The sequence below is a fragment of the Tinamus guttatus genome, unplaced genomic scaffold (genome assembly GCF_059628265.1).
Source record: "Tinamus guttatus ecotype Peru unplaced genomic scaffold, ASM5962826v1 Tinamus_guttatus_pri_ptg000044l, whole genome shotgun sequence".
In the NCBI taxonomy this organism is placed as follows: Eukaryota; Metazoa; Chordata; class Aves; order Tinamiformes; family Tinamidae; genus Tinamus; species Tinamus guttatus.
The window spans coordinates 1,577,993-1,601,966 of NW_028288578.1; the positions used below are offsets into that span (position 1 = coordinate 1,577,993).

Consider the following 23,974-nt stretch of genomic DNA (forward strand, 5'->3'; position numbering starts at 1 on the left):
ATCCTTGCAAAATAATAGGTGTTGCTACTCTCATGTGATGCTCCACGACCAATTTATCCACATGGAATTTAAAACCAACTCATGTGACCCTTCTGCTGCAGTCTCCCATGAACCACAGATTGGAAATCCATGTGCTAAGTGGACTTCTCGGAAAGGTGGAGCCCCCAAAGCGAAAGAGACTGCTAAGGCTCAGGGACACGGTACCTGGTGAACATAACTCTGTAACACCAGGGCCCACCACGTGCTGAACATGCTGGATAAGAAGAAATCCCTTCAACATCTCCACAAGGTTCTCCATTCGTTCCTACATCACAACCCTCTCTGAAGCTTTTCAGAGCTGTAAAGCTCAGTTCTACCAACACGCTGATACAAAGAGTAAATAAAATTTCTGAACAAACATCCAAATGTTTCAGTGCTGATTCAGATTCCACCTGAGCTTCCAACCCTTCCTGGCCTACACCGCAGTAACAACCTTGACTCTGGTTCAACATTACCCGCGACCGCACCGAGCGCCGCTGACGGCTCCGCAATTTGGGGAAGGGGAATTACGAGTAAACAGTGGTAAATATTAAAACAGAGGAAAACAAATGTCACTACAAACACGACAACAAGAAAATGCAGCTTCAGACTTCCAAATCTCACTGGATCAAAAATCGTTTTCATTACGCAAAATGGAAAGAAAAGCTGAAAATTCTGAGCATGAGTGCTACTGAATGGAAGTGTTTATTGATTACTGCTTTGCCAGTTGCAAAATAAAATATTATCAAGGGGAAAACTTCAGTATTTGCTTTTCTTTATGCTTGAATAACTTAAAGCCACATGTGTAGAGAAACCTTTTTGCTGAGGAAAACAAACTTCCTCTCCATGTTTGTCATATCTATACTTTTTACTATTCAGCCCTTTCTAGCAATAACTCACAGCACTTTGAATTTATGTGCAGTATTTAATAAGAGCTGGTGTGAATGTCGAAGGTATCTTGGTAAGATGTTATGTGTCAAAAAGTGATCATGTTACATTGTGATGGATTAATATGAAGAAACAGCTTGAAGGCAAGGTATTCATCTTTTTTTTTTTTTTTAATGACAACACTAATACATTTGTTTCAGTTCTGAAATTAATTTCCTAATAGTAAGAAAGGTCAAAATGAATGAGAGGCATGTGTGCCTTTTTGTCACCTTTAACAAATTATCCAAAACAGGCCTGTCAGATCAAAAGGGATAACATTTTGAGTAATAAATGTTAGTACTGATTAACTGGTCAAAGTTAATTCTTTTCAGGAACTGCTATATGCAGAAGATGCAAATGCCTTCATTTGATTATTTCTTCTATCATGTTTTCAATGCGAGTTTTCTGGAAGTAGACTACTAAGTGTTTTCTGTGAATGACATCTGTTGGATGGAATAAACCGAAGATATCATCTTCACCGAAGCTCACGGGGGATTCTATTTCAATGGTTAGACAAGTCAAATGAACAGTAAAAAAGGATGTCCTCCAGTTTATGTAACATTCTTGAACTTAGGCTCCAATTCAAGAAGCACAAAAGCTTTTATACCGCAAGTACCTTCCTGAATTTCAGCTTTGAAATGAAGGCTTTTTTTTTTTTCCCTCTCACTGAAGTATTATGAAATGTAAGCAGGAAATTGATTGGAAGTGAAAGAGATGTTTTGTAGCTCTCCTGGGTTTTTCGATACCTGCTTTTCAGTGGGGTTACAGAAGGAGGGATTCTCCCAAAAGATCAGCCCTTCTGAGCTTAGCAATGCTGTAAGTTAACATCCAGCTACACAAACCTGAACTGGAAATCACAAAAGAAATATCTTCAGCCTGACTGGTTTAAAGCAGGTAACAGAAGATTTATCACTAGGATTGGGTTGCTCTTTTAGGTATGTTTAGTATGTTAAAGCATTTGAATGATTATAACTTCCTTGGGGCGAGACTACAGTTGAGAAACCACATTTCTCTCCAGTGAATCAAGTCTATTCTGAGCATAATAGCCCACAATGTCTAGCATTTAGTGGACTACTTCAGGAAATAAAAACACTCCCCCACCATCCTTATTTCACAGACATCAGACTGAGACTGAAGGACACAAGTTTTACTCAGTAGGCCCCAAAATTGTTGAACAAAATGTTACCACAACCTGGTTATAAAGTTAGCATACATATAACTTAAACAGAGCTTTTAAGAGCTCTGTTCCACAGACAAAGCTTCAGCCCTGTTCTCTGGGGACTGAATACGATTCATAAGATGCAACACGTAGCAGAGTATTTGTGCCACAAAGCACTGATCAACTTTTCCTGCTTGTCCAACAATACCAGCTGGGCTAAGAAAAATTACTACCTCTCCTCCTGAAAACCTTGCTTTCTATTTGGACACCGTGACAGCCACAATAACATTATATCTTATCCCACAAGAATATCCTCCCATCTCCTGGAAGTCTTGATTGTGTTGTCCAAAGAAACTGTGAAATCACCTTATAACACCAAATATATGAAATCCCTTAGGCATATTGGAAAGAGAGGGAAAATTTGGATCATCCTTCTACTCAAGCGTTTGTAGTTCAGGGAATGTTTCATACTGTCATTTTGTACCTCCACCGATTGCTTTTAAAAACAGACAAATGTGTGTTCTGCTGCAATATTGATTATTCCAGCATTGAGGCTCTTTCAGCCTGAAGAAGGGTTGCTCTGAATTTATCCTATACAATTACAGGCATTTGCCTTGGCAAGCAACATTTCCCCCTCAGGGATACCTTCCTGCTCCCTCCCAGGGACCCTCAATGCTGCCAGGTTCCCCCTTCCAAAGGGATCCACTGTGGTCTGCAGGTAAATCTTCAGCTCAGCTCCCCACTGGAAATGCTGATTTAAACCCTCCTCATCCAGCTTGAGTGGCTCCAGCACCATCTGCTCCAGCACGGCGCAGCTTCATGTTGAGGATCATCTACTACTAGCACCTTATAAGTGATTTCTGCAGAACTGCTGAATTGTGGATCATGGCACTGACATAGCAAAGAGCCAAAGAGTTTCTCTATGTCAGTTTTCAATCACTTAGAAAAGGAGTCTCTTCTGTTTTAATCAGGACACCACTCTTGCAGTCTAATCCCACAGTTAGTGGAGTTTTCTCCTTAACTTATTCCTATTAACTTGCACTATCGAAACTCTGTCAACGCTAAATAAATCCCTTTCTCTTTGGGGCTTATACAAGTCAAAAAGCCAGATGAGAGCACAAAGTTAGGTGACAGAGAGGAGGAGAAATATGCTGGATTCTGATAATTGCTGTTCTCAGAATAAAAGGGTTCCAATTTATTACAGTTGGAAGGATTTCTGCAGTATTGAGAAGACCATATCAGTCCATACATATTAACGCAAGATTGGGCTATTATGATATCAACATTTTTTCCCAACAGACAGCAGCATGACTAATCTCAAAGCTCCAAAAACGAAAGCGTCTCCTTTGTTTGGTCTCTGAAATCTTCCAAATATTTTTAAAAAATACTCCCTCTTCACTCCTTCCCACTAGTAAAAAAAAAAACAAACAAAAACAAAACAAAACACCACACCGAAAAATAGAAGTCCCTGTAAAGAATTTAAAGTGAAAGAATTCATTCAAAAATAAAACACAAAGAAAACCTCCAGTGGTAGATTCCTTCTAACTGGTGAATTTATTCTAAACTCAGTATGGAGAAGCGAGTAGAATAAAGGTCAGCCCCTGTGCTGGGAATTCCCGACCTTTCAGGCTGCATCCATCATCGATATTACACAGAACATGCCATTTATCACACCAAACAGAGAGCAACTCTTTAACTCCTTTTCTCTTCCCAGCAGCACAAGGCCCAGCAATTATTCAGATTTAAAAGCACAGCTGATGTTTATCCAGCTTCTTTTCACAGCACTCCCTCTTTGGGTCCCTCCCTTCCCAGCCACTGGATGTACAGTAAACGATGGATACAGCAGGGAGCACATGAGGACTGCTGCCTTTTGGGTAGCAGGTTGTGACAGGGGAGATGCAAACTGCATTTGAAAAGGCTGTTGAAGTCTTTTAAAAAGGGCCTGCTTCCCTGCTGACGCCTGGCCCATCTTTAACAACATCTGCGACGATTCTCTCCTGAATTCAGTAGCAGATCGAGGGAAGTTTTTCATTATTGAGCAAGAGGGTATTCTCAAAGAAGGTTTCAAACCTTTAGGAAGCATCAGCTATTTACTCTGCTGTGCTTTCTACAGAGGCAGCCGAGAGGAAAGGGCTCTAACACAATCTCCCTGTGAGAAGTGGAAGGGAAGCCTGGACAATCCCACATCCGTGGGAATGTGCTCCCAGGTCGTCCTACCCAAAAAAGGCAAGCATGTCCCAGAAGACCCATCCATGCAGGATGCTCCAGAGCTTGGCTTTCCAGGCTCAGGCAACACATTCAGATTCAGAGCCAGCACAAGTCCCAGCAAGGGATTCGACCCAACCACTAAACCTAGCAGAGCATCTCAGCCCCCCTTGCTGTCCTCGTATCAACCAGTGCCTTCTACTTGCATCTGATTCACACATTACCAGCACTAAGGACCAATTTGGGGTCTTCCAATCTTCCCCTTGGCTGAGAATGAAGGAAGACAGGGCAATTGCCAGGATATTATGGAAGGGTGAGTGGGGCAGCTATATTTGCAGAAGGTTAAACGGCCTAATGCATAGTATGAGCATCTGTGTCATGAATCAATGATTAAAGTAAAGTCTCTTTCATCAAAATGCAGCCATCTCAAACTAGTAAATAATAGGCTAATTAGGCATCTGCTCATTTAATGTCCAAAGGGAAAGGCCAGTTCTTGGCACCAGTGAAAATTCATTTTCAAAGCTGTGAACCACCTATGGCAAAAGGGATCAGCTGCTTCCTCTACCAAATGAGGCTCTTCATAGAGAGGAAGACAAGAATATCTCTGCCTTTCTACTTGTGCTGCCAGGGCTTACAAACTGACCTTGGGTGGGTGAATCAGATAGCAATGGCCTAATTCAGTGAAAGATTGGCATGAAATGCAGGACCTGACCTTCAAAAGGACAATCGCTTAGAAAGGAAAGAGTGGGAGATTGCAATGGTTACAAAACGGGCCCCTTTGCTAAGAATGATAATTAGTTTTCCTTCCTTCCATGAACTTGGTCAATAGAAAAGGCCCATGACACACTTGCAAGTCCAATAACTTTGAGCAGAGATACATGCTCCATTTGATTCCTGACCACTTCCCTCCCCTAGTCTCTCAAGTTAGGCTCCCCTTCCTTTCCTGTTCTCCGTGGGTGCTGGTCAGCACAGGAATCAGCTCCTCATCCTGTTGTGGTGGGGCTATCAGCACGCTGCACACCTGGCTGTGCTGTGGTACCTCTGCAGGGGGCAAATCTGTCTTGAATGATAGCCAGAGTTAAGATAGGGTCTTCTAAGGTTGATTGAAATAACCCCAGAACTGCAAGGATTATATTCCAGCAGGGAAGCTGCAGATGCATCTTTACTCAGAATAAATGCCATTTCTTCCTAAGCACTCTTATCTATCCCTCACACATAGCTCTGAGATCCCTTCAAGCAGTGAAGTGTCACTGCCAGGCAACTGGATACCTGAAGTCCCCTTGGCACTAGGCAGCCCCTCAGGCAAAGTCTGTAGCTAATTTTCCTTTCTGGTACACATTTGAAGGTAGCCAGATAGAGTTTTTAGTTTCAAGGTTCCTCATTTCCCTGGGCATTGGACATGAGAACAAGTCCTCAGACTACTCAAGTTGCTTACCCTCTATTAGAATACCATGTAAAAATAATCAGCAATTTCCTGGGAAAGCCTAATGAACCATTTCTCAGAAAGTTGCCTCTTCTTAACACATCACCTTAGTGCATCATTATGGCATTCTACACTCCATATGGAACTGGCCCCATGCCAGATGTGGTGCACCCTGGACTCCTGCATTGCTCCCCTGGGACAGACTGGATTTTCCAAGGTAGCTTGTAACTGATTTAAGAAAGGAGGGTTTTACTGAATGCAATATGGCCATGAATAACACGGGCAGCAAAATAACCTTCGTGTTATTTATTTTGCTATTAAATTCAATCCATCCACTTTATTACATCTATTGTTCCAAGAGTTTCACTTTGCAAAATATGTCAAGCCTGCTCAGGTATTGTCCAATGCACGGTAAAGCTGTTTTACTCATATAACAGGAGGTTATTCAAAATCACTTTAAAATGTCTATAACTACAAGAGATCCAGGGAAAAGCTTAAATCCACTCTCTGCCCTTCTGTCTCCATTTGGCTGGCTATTTGTCCTTTTGCACCTTCAGCAAAATTTCACCAAGGCTTTTCATACAAATCCTGCCTGAGAATTGTCTCTGAAAGCTACAATCCTCAAGGCCATTATCAAATGCATTTTAAAAGATACTATGAGAAGAAAAAAGAGCATAAAAATATCTTCCTTTTACAAATAACATTTCTGATGTCAAATTGCTATAGCCAAATTGGTCCTTTCTATATTCTTAGTTTTAAAACGTGAGTTATTTTATCCTCAAAATGTTGGTGTTCTACTCTCCCCCTCTTTAATTCCAAAGCCCAAGGACTGAATAGCATCATGATTAAAGTAGCATATTAGACACATGAATTGGTTCAGATGAATAGGAGAAACTTAAAACAAATGGAATTTACACATACTGAAATAATTGAGCTCTGAGAAAACTGAAACAGGATCCAAATGCTGGCATATCAGAACCAGCTCTTTTGTTTATGAAAGGGACAGCCAAAGCTGCTAATTTTCAGATATGCAGAAAGCAAGTGTACCTTCCCATGCCCAAAATTGATCAAAATCACACTGCTTGTCTTACAAGCTTCAACATGGGTGTAGAGACAGCCAGATTAGAACATTTTGAACCTACACCTATGTATGTTATGCAAGCCCACATTTAAGAGTTGGCTTTCAAAGTCATTTTCCCCTGACTCCAAATCACAAATTGCTATTACCTATTCACATCTTGTCAGTGAGGTCACGTCAAAAGCCACACACACAATATCCCATCCCTCAAGCAGAGTTCTCCTAGGAACTCACCTCTTCTTTTCTCACAAACTGCTTCCATCTTGTAGGCATCATGACCAGGGAACTGGGGGCAAAAGGCACAAGAGAGCCACTTCCAGGAATGGGGAAACCCTTGCATGTTGGGACATCCTATGCTTACCTTCCTGGGGACACCAAAGGGCTGAAGCCGCCTGAAGCACAACTAGAAACTGTTAGGACGGCCAAACTCCCTGGGCTTAAAAACTGAGGGAAACTCCAGGGGACGTGAACAAATACCCCAGGCTATGAGGACAGTCGGAGGGGGACTTAGCTGGACTTAAGACCTGATACTGAGTGCAGTCTTCGCACTCATCCTTGAGAGAGGCCAAGCAGAAGGGTTTTCAGCATGAAGAGCAAGTACTGATCTTGAGGCAAGTCTAAACACCCATGCAGACATACTCTAAGGTAACTCGGTATCGCTTCTTTGTAGAATGTAAAAAGAAAAACAAAAATTCTCATGCAGACTTTTTTACCTTCATCAATGCAATACTATAACAACCCCTACCATGATGAAGGAAACAATGGCCAAGTAGAAACTACACTTAGGAGGGCTAACTCAATCTGTTCTGCCCTCAGCCTGTTCTATAAATTCCAATCCAAAGGCAAAAAAAGCTAAAATACCCCACCGAGTCCTAGTGGGGTTATAGTGGGCGTCCACTTCGTTATTAGCAGAGGTACCCAGAGCACTGTCAGCTAAAGTTCAGCTTTATTCTCTGCACAGTGTCCTGCAAGGGGGTGGCAGCTGGCAGTGCGCTCCGGCCAACTCTTCCTCGCACAAGTTAGAGGAGGAAAATTCCTACCAGGTCACCCGGCCAGCCCGGGCTCCGGCAGGATGACTCCCCACAGCTCACCGAGGGGCTCTGCTCCGATTAGCACGGGCCCCTTTGATGCTGGCCATTCTGCAGAGCCAGATGGCATCTTCTCCTTGGCATTTTGGGCCTGGGTACCCGCTGCAGACCACTGTTTTCGTAATGGCCTTGTAAATGGCTCCCGAGCTTCATTCCAAATGCTCCGGTCTCTCCCCAAACTGCAGCGTTAACTCGATCTGATCGTACTGCTGAACTCCACAGGGAAGACACAGATAAGCACCTTTTCAAAATACATAACCAACAGGAAAAGCAATGCATAAAGCAAACTATAGGTGTAACATATGTATAGGCACACGCACATACACTCGTCTTACAGCTCACAGTGCACAGATATTAATGGGCTCCTGTGATAAATCAATCCAAAAGGCTAAAAGCAGCCACAGTCATCATCTACAGCTTCTGCTGACTTCAATAGAAGACACTGGCACTCTCGGAACTAAACTGAGAGCTAAGCTAATATATCACTTGGATAAATTTCCGTGTTTCAGACATAGGAAACTGCACTTGAAGTTATTTTCACTAATAACATAAAATCACAATGCCTATTATGATATAAATTTTCATTGGCCTTTGCTATTACAATATTGCAGAAATCAACAAAGTTATTTGCAAACACCCGGCACAGAATACTACCTTATTATACAACAACAGCATATATCAATTTGACTAACACAGCCAATAATTGCTAAATATTTGCCTTTGCAAATAATAATCCACTATGGAGACAGATGTAAAACCCTTGCAGTAATAATACACGGGGGTCAGACAGGCCTCTCTGCTCTCCGTGCTGGCCAGCCCACTCGATCACTCTTGCCCAGGTACCGGGGTGCAGCTCCATGGTCCGCTGCTGCTCTCCTGCTCCCTCCAAGCTTGTTCAAAGTAACCGTGCCGCTTGGAGAAGGGTCTTTGGAATTAACAGGCTAGAACCGGGATGTGATGGGATCAAGCAGTCAGCATTTTCCATCTCTCAAGGAGAACAGCAGCATCAACATAAAAAAAAGTTTGTCCTTTACATCAGGTAATGTCTTCTCCATCTTGGACTGGGGAGGAAACAGCCTGATCACCTAATAGCCAGTCCTGCTCTCTAGCACCCACAGGCCTCTTGTTTCTACAAACACTGTCCATTTTGTCATGGTGGGACATATTCATCACTGCAGAGCTGAATAATTCAAATTTCAAAGGAAAACTGGGAATTTGTGCTGTGAAAATCAGGTGAACAGATTTACACTGTTTTCTGAACGAGCATGTCAAGCAATATCCAGCATTTCCCTGCTCTGCAGCTCCACATCTGCACACAGGAGTTTAGCCCCAAACCTTCCATGTTAGCGGCTGCCTCATGTTGAAAACTCCTTGTTCAGCTGAGCAGGAAAGGAGTGATTTGCTCAGTGCTGCCAGGCTGGACAACATCCCAGCTTCCTCCCAGGTCCTATTCCCGCCTGGAGCAGCTTCCGCAACTTTTTAACGTGTATTTTGAGGAAAGGCACACTTTTCACTGAAAACCAAACCCCCCGGTTCCCTCGCTGCAGCACTGCTGCTGCGGCATCCGTTTGCGAATAACTGAAAACGAGTCTAACCTTTAAACGTTCCTGCATTTCTTAGCAGACCAAACAAACACGGCAGAAAACACTCTCTTCCTAATTTTAGCAGCCTCCGAGGCTGGCACACGCCGGGTGCCGCCACGCTGTGAGTCACCCCCATGCGCCAACCTGCTGCTCGCGCCGCCGTGGGCCGGGGCTCGGGATGATGGAGAGCGTCTGCCCGGCATGGAAAGAGCCCGGGACCATCGGCAGCGTGCGGCAAACCAGGAGCCTCTGCTGCCAGCGGGGCAGGTCGATACAGCCATTACCAGGGGACATAAACAGAATAAAAAGCTGTCTCCGTTGCATGAGTTAACTCCGCGAGGAGGAGAACATCCGACTCCTGAAGGGCAGACTCCCCAAGCAAGCACAGGCAATAATGTTTCTATAGGCTACAAGTCATCAGAGAGGATTAAATCTATTCCTGCTGAGATTTAATTCTACAGCAAGCACTCTGCTTGGGGAAGTCATAAAACACCACAAATTCCTAGCAGAAGACCAATACTAAGATGAAAGTAGTTTGTTTTCAAAAAAGACAAAACAATAGATTGGCTCAACTGAGAACAGAAAAAGATTTTTCTTGACGTATATCTAAGTAAACTAGCTCCAAATAATGCTTTGCTGATGGGCTCCTTTCCAGAGCCAGCTGTATTTCAGCAGGGAATAATCTGATACCTAACTTGCATCTGAACTTCTCCATGCTTGGATTTAAGATACAATAAGAGAGGACAGATCCTATTTCAGAAAATACTCTTGAAAACCTAAATCTAAGTGAAAGATATTTGCACAATTAGAAAATGATGGCATAGCGGAGAGTCCATAAATAAAAACACTTAAAGCAACAGTCTATCAAAAACAACAGGCTGGAGCATTAGAAGTATTACACTATCTGCAGTATTATTATTGAGCAAAAGCACCAAAAACACCAGAAAAACAGCAAATCAAAACGCGAAAAGTGTAAACTAGACTAGATATCATGATGAGGGAGGCAGCAAAGCTTTACAAGATTTTCACGCAAACTTTTTTGCAGAGCTCCTTTTTCAGCAAAATTAAGTCCATCGTCCCCCTTCTCCTCCCCCTGACAAACGCTCCATTTCATGTGTTCATCTTCATTTAGACTCCTGCTCTTCATGGCCGGGTAAACCCTCTGTTTCTTCCTCACACAGAAAACAGGAATCGAGGGCGATCAGTCCTCATAACGTGAACCCTCCTCCTCCTCCTCTTGCTGTGTCCTGATAAATAGTGAAATAATTAACAGCACCACCTCTCAGGAAGTCACCTTGGCCACACAAGCAAGCCCAACAGAAAAGCGTATGCATATGACAAGGTATCACTGCCTTTTTGCACGCTCAGGAGGACTTACCTGCATGAAACCTCTTCAGAACCAGAAAGAGCAGCCTGCAAAGCAGGTCACCAAAGTGACCTAGCTAGGGAACCCCAGCCTACACCACAGTTTGCTATAACTCAGTTCCTATAAGAGAATAGGCTGGATATTTGGTAAATATACTGAGGTACTGAGGAGGAAAAAAGCTTTTTTTTTTTTTTTTTTTTTTTTTTCCTTTAAGAGCTTAATGACCTGACAATTACCAGAAAGCAGGTTTTGAACCTATCTAGGGGAAGATTTACTATTGCAGACCTGAAATAAACCTTCTGAGCTCTTTAAGATCAGTCATTCTCTCTAACAGCTAAGTCACCAGAACCTGGTGAAGCTCAGAGTTGGATGCCCGTTTAGGAAAAATGTGATTGATGATGCTTAGTGCTTTGTAAGTCAGACTAGATTATCACAGTGATTCCTGTCTAGTTTTAAAACCTATTGATCCACAGGTGTCAACACTAGGGAGGACAAGTTGAAGCCTTCAAAATACTTAGAAGATAGAACTAACCCTAGCTTTGATGTTGCAAAATTCCAACATCAGGATGAACCTCCTAACAAGAAGAAAATTAAATTTCTGCTAATTGATACTAGTTTTAATGAGATTCTTTTACAGACATAAAGTAATCAGATTAGTAACTTTTCAGATTACTGTATCTGACTAGTAGTGTGAACTACATCTGATTACTAATCATATATAGTAACCTGAAAAGATGACTGAACGCATCCATATGGAAAATAATCTATCATATTCACTCAAGTTTCAAAGAATCAAGCAACTGATAAGAGTTTCCTCACGTGAGGAACCTTTGCAGTAATGTTCTGCATACAGGGGTCCTCTGAATTTGATATTGTATCTAAGCATACACTAGTGAAGGCAGTCAGTAGAAAATCTGTAACAAGAAGAGAAATTAAGTCTTGTGCCACTACAGCTTGAGAAACACTATGAATAGGTCACATATATCACAAAAACCAGCCATGAAATATAAGAACTTGCAGCCATCCAGGGACTGATTAATGATTCAAATAAGCAATCTCTTTGCATAATAGCACTTAGGGAACATTACAGACACAGACCCCATTCAACAGCTTAAACTGGGCTCTAGATCAAGAAAACATATGCAAAACTGCAGGGTGGCTGCCCACAAAATCCTGTTAATAATGCTACAGGCATTAAGCTATTTTTGGTGCCTGCTAGCCTTAAAGTGTAGGTTTTCAGGTTTCAGAAAAATAACTCGGAAGCAGCTCTGCTTCATTAAAATGCTCACAGGATGAGTTTTAAAAAGGCAAAGATCCTGGCAATTTTAAATTATAAAGAATATCTATTATACTTTTCAAAAGAGCAACAGTATTACTTGTTCAGCACTCAGGTCACCCTCTCTGTAACTAAAACCCATCAGACTAAGATATCCCTGCTGGATTCATTAGTTGCTATACCTTTCCTAAAGCTGTTAAGCAGCTGCTGTGTTCTTCTCCCAGGATTCCTGTTCTCATACCCAGACTCTGGATGACACAGTTGAACAACCACAAGCTATAAGGAGGAAGGGGAGAATCTGATCTACAGGATTTGGGAAGATTTCTACTGTAGAATGAGATAAGCCAAGGAAATCAAGACCCAAGACCCTGGTGTACACCTTTATGTATTGTCACGCAGGTAAAATAGCTGCATCCATTGTCTGAGGATAATTCTCTTTTTAAAACTGGGGAAATCGCACATTTGGAGACTCCGCTGCTCCCATTGAGGACATGGTTTCACACGAGCTTTGGGAGCTTAGTGATTTGGTTGACTCCTCACAGGTAGCCTTAGACACCACAATTACAGGACTGCAGATATACAGCATAACTAGAAGGGAAGAACAGAGCTTTCTCAAGTGGAACAGTTCCTATAATTTGCCCATAAAAGCAATCGTCCCAATGCGGCCTTCATACTACCATCCCTGTCTCCTTTTTTTTCCTGGGAATTGTACAAGAGACTGCCAGAGAGCAGTAGCAGAATTGCTTGGAATACTGGGTCTTATAAAAGAGTGTGTGTATATATATATATACACACACACGCACACACACATATATTTAAAAAAGGACTTCCCCAAGTAAAAAACTCCGTATTTTAGCAGCTTTTAAAGTAGGAACCTTCCAACTCTGGACCCAGCATTAATAGCCTTTGACAGACTGTTCATGTTTTTGTTTTCGTGATTTTCATGTATTTGTATTTTTCATATTTTGAAATAATTTATTCTTCTTCAAAACAACTCTTTCAAGCTGAACAGCCCATGCTATTTAATTTTTTATTCATACAGAAATCATTTTAAACTTCTCTTTTTTTTTCTCACCCTTGTCTAGAACTTCCTTGGTCAGTCCTTCTCAAACTAAGATTGTCAGGGCTGTAAACTTCATTCAAGATACGTGTAAACACGTTAAGGACTTTACTGACAATTCTCAAATGGTCTTGGCCTTCACTGTCGATCACTGATGGGCTATTTTGAAAGGCCCATCTTTTTCCCCAAGTGGTACTACTAAGTGACATTAAGCTTTTTACTGACTAGTTCTTTGACTTGACTTCCTTTCCTCCCTCTTCATCTCAAAGACAGACAAGTGTCTTTGCATTTATTGACACTGGACTCTCTCCATCACCCTGTCACTCGCATGATAAGATCTTTCTACAGTACAACTTTAATTGCATCAGAAAACTTTATTCATTCTTTTAATGAATAAATTATAAATATTTTGAACAAGCCCATGCAAACAACACATGCAAAACTGAATTTTCCCACTATGAAAACTCACCTTTTTTCTTGTCATTGGTTCAAAGGAAGGCTGGTCTATCTCAAGCAGTAGCAGTTTGGGTTTTAATGTCTTTGAAATCATTTAGTTATCAACTTTTCCAAGGCTTTCCAAAATTTCAAATGTACTACATGCACTGGATTGGCTTTATCCATGCTTGTCAGTCCCTTCAAAAAATTCTAATAGATTTGTGAAGTGCAAAGGCTCCTTCCAAAATTATATGTAGCAATATACCACTGTTGTCCATGTATCTGACTTCTCCCTTATAAAGAGCAGCACTAATTTGGGAATTCCCTCTAGGCTCCACACAACAAACACCAAAGCAAATAATTCATTCAACTTTTCTGCAATGACCTTATTTTCCTTGAGCACTTCTTTTACATCTTGATCATCCAGCAACCTTATAGACCTTCGGGCACGCTTCTCTCCTCTGATATATTTGAAAAAGTTTTTTTGTTATTAGTTTTTATGCCTTTAGCAAGTTATTCTTCAAAATTGTTTTTTGTCCTACATTATTATGATTTTACATTTAACTTGTCAGGGTATATTGTTTTGTTTTTTTCCTTATTTTCCTCATTTGGACGAGACTTCAGAGGGTGTCCTTTTATTGCTAATGGCCTTATTCAGTCTAATACTCAACTGTGCTAATTTTTTAATGATCTTTTTTAAAGTTGTGGAGATTTTTTTAAATAGGTGTCGTATGTCGCTGATGATAACGATACAAAAATGCTCTCCCAAGATAGTGTTTGTATATAGCTTCCACATCACCTGAAAGTGTTGTTTTATGGTTCGCTTTTGCACTTTTAGCTATGCCTTTTAGTTTTCTTTTCCATTTTGATGCTGTTCTCCTTTTCAAAATGTGTATCACTCTACAGGACTTTTTGGTTTTATACTTCATCAAGAATGATGAATTTAATCATGTTTATATTTATTACCACGGAATGATTCTTTGACATCTTTGACATGATGAAGTTACATATTCAATCAAGATTTATTCCCTGTTTAGGAATAAACAAAAAAAGTGCCTTTTCCTTTGGACTCTCCAATTTCTTGCCCCAGAAAAACATAATTAAAAAAAAAAAAAAAAACACCCCATAAATGCTATTTCTACAACACATTTGATCATGATTTTACCCAACCCCCCTCATTGTACTCTCTGGGTCCCCACGGCTTCTCTGATCTCTCTTAACATGCCACGATAAGGAAGCTTACTGCTGGCCATCTTGACAATATAGCTCTAATACTTTGTTTTTCCCCACTTTGGCAAGAAATTTTAACGTCTAGAGATTTCATGGCACTTATTGATACAAGTTCTTTCCCTTCTCCCCCCTTTTCCTTCATTTTTTTTTTGCTTCTGAGATTTCTTTTTGCTATAACGTCACTCTTCCATTGGCTTGGTTTCCTCCACTATCCATGAGTAATTTTTCCACTGCTATTCCAGGGCTCCCTGTTTGAGACGCTATTATGTCAATATCCTCATTTAAAATCAGCATTCCACTTTACCCATCTTCATTGCATGCACTGGGCTAATTGTCCACTGGCTGTGTTAGCCTCTATCACAGCTATCTTGCATCAGTAGAATAGCACGAACAGACATAGTTAGGTCAAACACTTGGCCAGCTGTCTGTAAATCATCTTTGAATACTAAGAGCTCTTTTGTACTAAATAGAAAAGCCCTGGCAGTGACTTTGCTGGATGTGTTGCCCCTGTGTCTTAAAAGGCAAATGCAATCCCAGGCGGAAAATTGAGTTACATGAACAAAGGGCATATTCCCAATGCTGTCTGAAGCAGGAAAAAATAAAATGGATCAGCTCGTCCCAGGCATTTCCACTCCTGCCCTGCGAGAAGCCCCATCTCTGAATGCAAGAGCCAGCTGGAAGTGAGTGCCACGTAGTGCAGGAGCTCATTCCATCCTGCCCTTCGGTTCGGACACAGACCCTGAGTGAAGCAGCTTGTCACCGACCTTGACTCTGACCCAGTTCATAGAAGCACTTGGGGGAAAGCAGAGGCAAAGGGGAACTTTTCATAACTGCAAGAACAAGCAAACAAAAAACATTAAAAAAACCTCAAACTGTGTGTCTCACTGAGAATCAGAGAAGCGGAGGAGAAGAATGAAACCAAAATTACTGAGGAGGAGCTTGGTTACGTCTTCCAGTCGCAGGGAAGCCCTCCTATGGCACCCAGCATTTAAGCCACTCCCTGATTAATGCTACTGAAAAACCAAGCAAAACACACAGCCTCTCTCCCTAACACTGATACCAAAAGAGGTGTATCACCACTGTAAGAATCACCCAAAAAATAAAAGCAGAAAGAAGATGCAAGAGAAATGCAGAAAAGAATCCATACTGAACTTCCATTAACACACAGATGAAGAAAAAAATGTGTACATTTTATATAAAGAGAATATTTTCCTCCACTGACAAGGGGCAAATTCTTTGAAGAGATGGCTCCAATTCATCAGCAGGGTGCTGGCAGATGCCCCTAGAAAAGTAGAGAACATGGCTGTACATCTTCAAAAACTATTTTAGGAGACACTATTTCCTCAGAGGGATGTTTGAGTTGTGTTCAGGCCCCTAGGCATGTCCCAGGAAAATACAACCATGTTTTGATGGTAGAGAGGGTACTAAAGCTTTGATGGATAATATTTTGATCCAAAGTAAAAGAGAAGAAGAGTTTGACTAAAGGCCCTCAAAAGCTGTGGAAAGAGACAGAGTTGCAGACATAAAGCTAAGAAAGCAGCAATGCAAGTTCCATGTAATAGCGATAAAACACCTAGAAGAAAAGCTAATAAGGCACATAGTACATCACTGAAAAGTGGAGGTCATAACTAACACACCTGCCCCAAACAGAAGCGTAAAGATTTCTCAGAGTGGTGAACTACAGAGTGGTGAACTGGAGGTCATAACTAACACACCTGCCCCAAACAGAAGCGTAAAGATTTCTCAGAGTGGTGAACTACAGGGAAAGAAAAAAAAAATACACAAAACCAACAACGAACCAAACAAAAAGAGTCCAATTTGGATGTTCCAAGCAGCATCCTGCAAGCACTCCTGCACACAGGTATGTCAAGTCACAGGATGAAAACCTTGCTAAAGCATCTGAGGACCTGCAGGAGTTAAAGAGGTACAAACCTAGAGATATGACAGGGAGCCACACACTGATTTGTCTACGGATGCTTTTTTAATGGGAGATGAAGGTTAGCTGAAACTGCTCCTATGCCACATACAAACATTACCAAAAAGGGATAGCAAAAAACCCACGCGCCTGTTCTCTATGCCTGACATTACCCCCACACGGACACGATTAGCACATTGAGTACAAACACAGAGAAATTTGATAGCTTCAGACACATTCCCGGGAGAGTCTAGAGCATTTGACAAAAGTACAGTGGAGCAGTGTCCAGAGCTAGATTACAAACATGTCAGTGTGATAAAAACAAACAAACGAAAAAACAACCAAAAAGCCTGTCTAGTTTAGATGAAATGCGACTTGTAATTCCCAGAGCTAGTGCAAAAAATAAGGTTATTAGCAGAGGGTGGCCTGAACAGCACGTACCTTCTACTAATACCGGTTTAAGGAATTCACAGTTCCAAATGGGACTTCATTTAACAATGTCAGTGATTCTTAAGATGCTACTAGAGGAATTACACATTCACTTTTATGTTTTTATGTATATGTTTTTATATGGGGCAAGGTATTGAAAATAAATCTAAAATCATAAGTTAACTGAAGATGAGAAGGGAATCTGTGGAGATTAAGTCAATTCTACAGCCTCAAAAAATTAACTTTAACTAAACCTTTCCCAGAATATAATTGTCAAAACCCTTGTGTGATAGAGATTCAGCATCTCCTGTAGATAACCCTAATTATTTCTGCTGTAGCAAGTGTCTCCTAGTATTGCGTGCATTTTCTGTTGTCTTAAAGGACCACGCAGGAAGGTGCTAAGATCAGAAGCTGCTTTTCCTAGCAGAAATATAGGGTACATTAGTGGCACAAGAAAAAATATTTAGGCCAGAGCAAAGTAGGAATAGACCTACTGAAGTTGAGTGGAATAGACTTCCTTCTCAGCTTCTCCCATTCTCATGAACTCCCTTTTCAGGAACCACCACGGATAATAAACTGGTCATGCACATCACATGCATGTTGGTCAGCAGATATCCAGAGGACTTCACAACAGGCAAAGTTTACTGTCTATAGTGTGAGTTCTATAGCAGTCTATAGTGAAGTATAGTGTGGGTTAGGGCATTAGTAGCTCCTTCTATGCAGGTCGAACAGGATGGTGGAAAATAGAGTCAAAATCCAAAGCACCTACTAGCGAATGCCACAGAATCAGACACTGATCTGTACATCACGATGTTAAATTACAGCCTAGCACCAGTGAAGCAAAGGTTGCCCTACTGGCATTTTGTTCAACAGAGAGTTGAAAAAAGAATTTTATTTGCAATACTAAAAAGTTACACTTCAGTCAGTAGGGACTTGCAAGGTGGAAGTGGGAAAGGGCATTTCTACAATGGCAATAAACTGGCACAAATACCAGCATTATCACAGAAAGCAGCCACAGAGTTGTTATAGCTGAACACACGCTGCATAGCGGAATATCTCTTCCAGTTTCAGGATGACAGAAATAAGGGACAACCTACTGGTCATTTTCCTTGGGAAGAACTCAGAGAAGCCTGTACTATCCCGGGGTGAGAATTGCTGGTGAGAACTGGTGCTGCCCGGTGAGAGCTGTTGTCTGGGTGAGAAGCACAAGGTGCAAATCACAACCCAACTTCTGCCAGGGACTATGACCCTTCTTAAGGGACTGTTAAAATTCAATATTGTGCTCTCAGTGATTTCTCATTACGATTGTGTTGTTTAGCTGGGGAAGGAAGTCTAAGAGCTCTGATAACTGCAAAGCAGAGCCAGGTATTGCATTACGCTAAAGATCTGATTATCCTACGTTAATCTGTTATGACTCCATATACCAGATGATGCAGACTGATTCGTTTGGCTCTGAATGATTTCTGAGCGATATCAAACCCCAACCCACAGCCGTTCCAAGGGTTTATTAACATTCAAACTGGTTTCAGCTGGAATAAGAATCAGTTTATAGTTTTGCAACAAAATACATTCCAAGTTTGTTGCTCCAATTCTTACCAGGAATAAGGGAGATGATGAGAGAAAACATTCTGAGCAGAAAACAATTGCTTCCAGTCATTCAAATGCTAGATTAGATAATATTACTTGAGGGCTTAGAGTGTAAGAAACAAAACCCTTGTAAAATCTACTACTATACTTTATTTGTCAACTACCCAGTACCACACGGATGATAATATTAACAACCTCATTTCACAAGATGAGTGAAAATAGAGACTCTAAGATTGACATAATTTGCAGAATAGAAAAAAAAAATCATGTCATGCTCTAGCAAAGCCCATGCCTTGCAGAGGCTGCCTTTTCCTTAATGTGGAGTTGCCTGGTAGCACTGCCAAACCCAAAGAAAACGGGAGGTTGATAGAGCAATGCTGCAATAGGGATGGTTGCTAGACATAAAATATCAGTTACATGTTTCTAGGTCTTCCTCTTGTCACATGGTTTGCCACTGAACTAGAATATTTCCCTCAAAATTTGGCATTGCCTCTACCACCGGGGTCACCATCACCACAAAATGTTCAGGATAACGAAGAAGGTTGGGGTTGGATCTGCAGCATAAGTAGCATTTCCACAACCACACTTTGAACAACAGATCCTGTATGCTCAAAATTATCACCCCGGACAGTGTGCTCCAGCTGTGGCAACTGGAATGCCAGAAAAAAGCATGGTGAATGACAGTGGACACTCAAGTCTTAATCTGTAGCAATAGTTGTGGCTATAGTATATATAGTATATGCATATGTATAGTATACGGGTTTGGGTTTTTTTTTTTTTTTTTTTTTTTTTTTGGACAGGTCTCCAGCTCAGTCAGAGCACAAGGTAAATAGCATCTACCAAATGAGTCACTTGCACATAGGACTTCAGCTTCAATGACTGCAGAAGAAAAAAAAACAGGCTGAACAGAAGAAAGGAGGATGCAGTAAGACAAAACACAGTGTTACATGGAGACTGACCCGGAGCTTTGTATTTCATCTCTGCCTCAGCATTTTCACATGATGGGGGCAAATGACTTATAACAGACTCTTCCCAAGCAGTCAGTAGTGGCTTATTGCTCGTTTTCTATGTGCTGAGAAGTACAAACGACAAGAGTAGAAAGGCACCTTCCCCAGAGAAGGAAGGTAGTAGGAACCAGATACCAAATGTATTAAGAAGCGGTGAATGACACAGAACAAATCTGGTTCTAGGCATCTTAAATTATCTGTTTCAAAAGAATAGGTACGTCTGACCATAGCTATCTCAGCCTCTCTTCCCCATCTATACATAGATAATGTGTTTGCTTCCTACAAGGGTGCTAAGAAAAGTAATAATTAATGATTCTGAAATGCTCCCAGGCGATAGCAATGAGCAGAAATGAAAGGCCCACAAGATTAATAATTCTGTGCTCAACACAGGGTCTGAATAGTGCACAGTAAATACAAGGCCCCACAATGAACACTGAAGCTAAAACAAAACCCTGAATAGCTGCTTATTATGTGGAAGTTTTCCATTCGGAGAACTCAGGGAGGCAGGGGTCCGGCAGACCGAATTAACACGAGCCCCTGTGATTAAAGACCGTATCACAATGCACATGCTCAAGGGGACCGAGCTGACACCGAACAAGCTACCTAAGTTCACTCATTAAACCCATTTTGAAGAGTTCATTTGCTTCTCAGGAAAAGCGCTGCGTGGCCACAGAAAGCCCATCCAGCCAGTGAGCAGCTCCACTGCTCTCAGCCCCTGCGGCTTCAGCATTTCTCATCTCAGACTGTTCATCTCCACACACCATCCGTATCTCGAGTTGCCAGTGCTGAGCACTTGATCCACATTCCAAAACCTTTAAGCAGCTGCTTAACTGTAAGCACACAAGGTACCCTGCTGGAGTCAACTAGCTGGTCTGTGCTTGCTTGTTTTGCTGGATTCCTTACGAAGGATAGAGACGTTCATCCTGCAAACAGCTCTCTACATGCAGCATATTACTGCCCCCAGTGCAGTTCGGCTGTTAGAGTGGCTCATATGAACATCCCCTGATGTTTTTCAAACAAAAATCAGCTGAGTTGGCTCAACCATCAGGTTCATGTCCCCAGCTCACTCAGCCACCTGGCCCGACACGGGCAAGGGAAGCATCTACACCAATCACCCCAGTACTGCTACAGGGAGCTGGGGATGTCTGCAGACAGGGAAAGGTCCCCAGGAGCAGAAATGTCTTCTGGCAAGAGCATAACATCCAGAAAGGGAAATCTGTCACTTGGGTCTCATCTGCAGGACTGACACCACTAGAAACAGAGCTGAGAATATCACCTTGCTCCCTACAGGCCAAAGCAGTGATGGTGACACCATCCTGAGCAATTGCTTCCAGATGAGCAGCATGGACCTCCCTCTCTACCTCTCATTTCTTTTCCTCTCTACAGTTGATGCACTTACTTTAGAATTTAAAAATAAAATAAGCACACTTTGTAAAACCCAGAAGAGTAACAGGGAAACACAGATGCCTTTGTTTTTATACAGTAAGTCCCGTAAACACTTAGCCTTGGACTTAGAGCTGGAACTGCTGCAGCTACGGCACTGTGTGTCCGTCATGCCCACTTCACTCATTCCTGCATCTGCTACCCTCCCCCTCCCTATAAAGGGAACTTTTTTCAAAGGAAACAGCTTATCTTCCCTACTGCAGCAGCAGAAGAAAAATCCTCCCATATAGCAATATTTAAAATGTGGTTTTATGCTCTTATGGCAGCTAATTTTCCTTAAATGATTTAAGGCAATGAACACATCTAAAGAGTCTGCACCGAGCCTTTCCAAAATAGCAACACGAAGCTGAACTTCCTCTTCTTTAAACAGCCCAATCTCTTGCAGGCAGCTCCTCATGACAGATCTTGTCTGGAGTGGGAAAGATGGAGGTTACTTTTTATTACCGTATTTTGCAGGGATCTTTACATTGCACTTGATTTCGTGCCTTACTCCCCAGCGCAGGGGGATGTCGGGTGAGGAGAGGGTGTCAGGAGAGGTGCGCTCTGGTGCCCGTGTTCCCTGCAACATCATCAGGGCAGCCCACGGGCACCCGCGACCCTGTGGCCACCCACCACCACGTCCTGCTTATCCAAAAGCTACAGTCTGCACCTGGCCGGGGGGATTTTATCCAGAATACTCAATAAAACGCAACTCTGATAAGACAGGCTGGAACACGCACAGTCCCATGCCCTTCCTCTCTCCGAGGTGCCTGGTGTATATTCCTATTTTGTCCCAGGACTTTGGATATAGTCTGTTCATTCCAACGTTATCGGGATCAGAGTGACTAAAAACCCAGCATTGCCTGAAGAAAAACAATAATTTTAGACTATCTCATATTGCTTAAGGTCTCTAAAACTGTCAGAAAGGCTCATATTGACTAGGGGATGATAAAGCCAGACGTGACTTTTTTTTTTTGGTGGGTAGTTAATTCGCTGGGAAATGAAACTGAAGAAATGTCAGAACTTGCCTAGTAGTTTAATCCAAAAAAAAAAAAAAAAGAAAAAGAAAAAAAAGAAAAAAAAAGAAACTTAAGATATCTTTTTTTAAAAAATTAAATAACCTCAAAAATGAACTGTTATATTTGTGTTTGAAAGGGTCCCTTTTTTTCTTCCCCTCCTGAAGGAAATGAACTGGAACTAGTTCATTTCAGGTTGATCACCAAGGAGGGAGTGAGAGACAGAGATGGAGGAAAAATAAAAGAGATTCCCATTTCAGACCAACTCTGACCAAATATTTCTTTTGATTTTTCATTTCAGCCACCACAGCAAATAAATCCATTCTTCACACACAGGGCAGCTGGAAACTCCCACAGTTTTCAAAGCTTCCCAGGAAAAGGACCAAACTGAAAAGAAATCTTTCCCCAGTAGCTTCATTTTATTGACACTGACTTTCAATAATGTCAGGATTTGTTGCTTTACTAGCTAAGGGCCTGGGCCTCTCCCTAAACCCAGATTCAAGGACCTCTTTGTCTATGGAAAGAACTTTATCCTCAGACAGAACATACTACAAGATTTCTCCATCAAGTAGAAAGAAAAATTGCCTTTTTCTTTGGGATAGAAGAGAAAAAAAGCCAAGCTGGCCAGGTCTGTATTCCCCACCATCAGTCTAATGCAGCAGGGTGTAGGTGCACTATTGTGGGTGCTCTACAAACAAAAGAGAAAGATAAATTCTGCACCAATTAACAATCTAGGAAAGTATCTCAATGAAATGGGATTCCATCCCAAATTCAGGCTAGTATGTATTCCTTTATCTTCCTCATGTCTAAACTTAGCTCTTTACAGATAATACTATCATTTGGGTGATAAAAGATCCAACTAGGATATACCAGCAGCCAGGGATAATAATCCCCTCTCTCTATTTGGAAGCAAACTAGATCCTTTTTTATATTACCAAAACAAAACAAACAAACACCTCCAGGGCATTAAAGATCCAGTAGTCCTTATGAAAATGTGAAGCACAAAGAGAGGACAAATAATTAGAATTCCATACAGAAAACAATAATCACTTGCAAAATCTCCTCTTATATTTTTGGGAGTGATTTTCTTCTACCCATCTCCATCTTTGTTCAGCATTTTTTTCTTGAGTGCCACGTTCAATAACCCTTCTGTACTTTGATGTCAAACATTTAATAACTGTCTGCCTCCCTCCCACTCCTCCATATTCCCTGCAATCCATCTCCTCCGATTAGCCAAGATTTCACCATCCACAACCCCTCTGCTTCTCTGAGCGAGCTGGGTGTGTGCGTATGTGCTTATATAATATTGGCAAATATTCCCCCCTCCTGCTCTGCACGCTACATGGCAACCCCTGCAGGAGCGCTGGATTGGACATCACTGCCAGTCCGTAATTCAATCTGGGGGGCCTGCTGTTTCGAATCCAGCTCAGGACATCACGAGAGCAGCTCCACTGAATTTAAGCCCTGCTTTCAGCATTATTCCGTATTTAATCTGAGCGTTGTTTCACTTGCTCTCGCCACTCTGATGCTTACAGGGACAAAAGACTGTTCAAATGATCCCTTCTCTCAAGCAACAGGGGTGTTGTTTGCTTGCTCCTCCTAGCATCCACCTTCCTACTCACCGGATCGTTGTACATCTGGATGATGAGCTGCTTCACTCCGTGCAGGGTGGGATGAGCCCAGGCAGACGGGTTCGTCCAGTGCCGGTTTAAATCAAAGCCCATCAGGGAGCACCTGCAAAAAGGAAACA

General features: G+C 41.8%; 1 protein-coding gene across 1 annotated transcript in view; it reads right to left on the minus strand.

Moving 5' to 3' along the window:
- Positions 1–23,974, minus strand: part of LOC148595956 (cytosolic carboxypeptidase 6-like) — a 208,945-nt gene that overhangs the window by 125,217 nt on the left and 59,754 nt on the right. Inside the window, exon 3 of the mRNA XM_088536768.1 lies at positions 23,847–23,958. Coding sequence (XP_088392894.1) covers positions 23,847–23,958 — 112 coding nt within the window. The remainder of the gene's footprint in view (positions 1–23,846; positions 23,959–23,974) is intronic.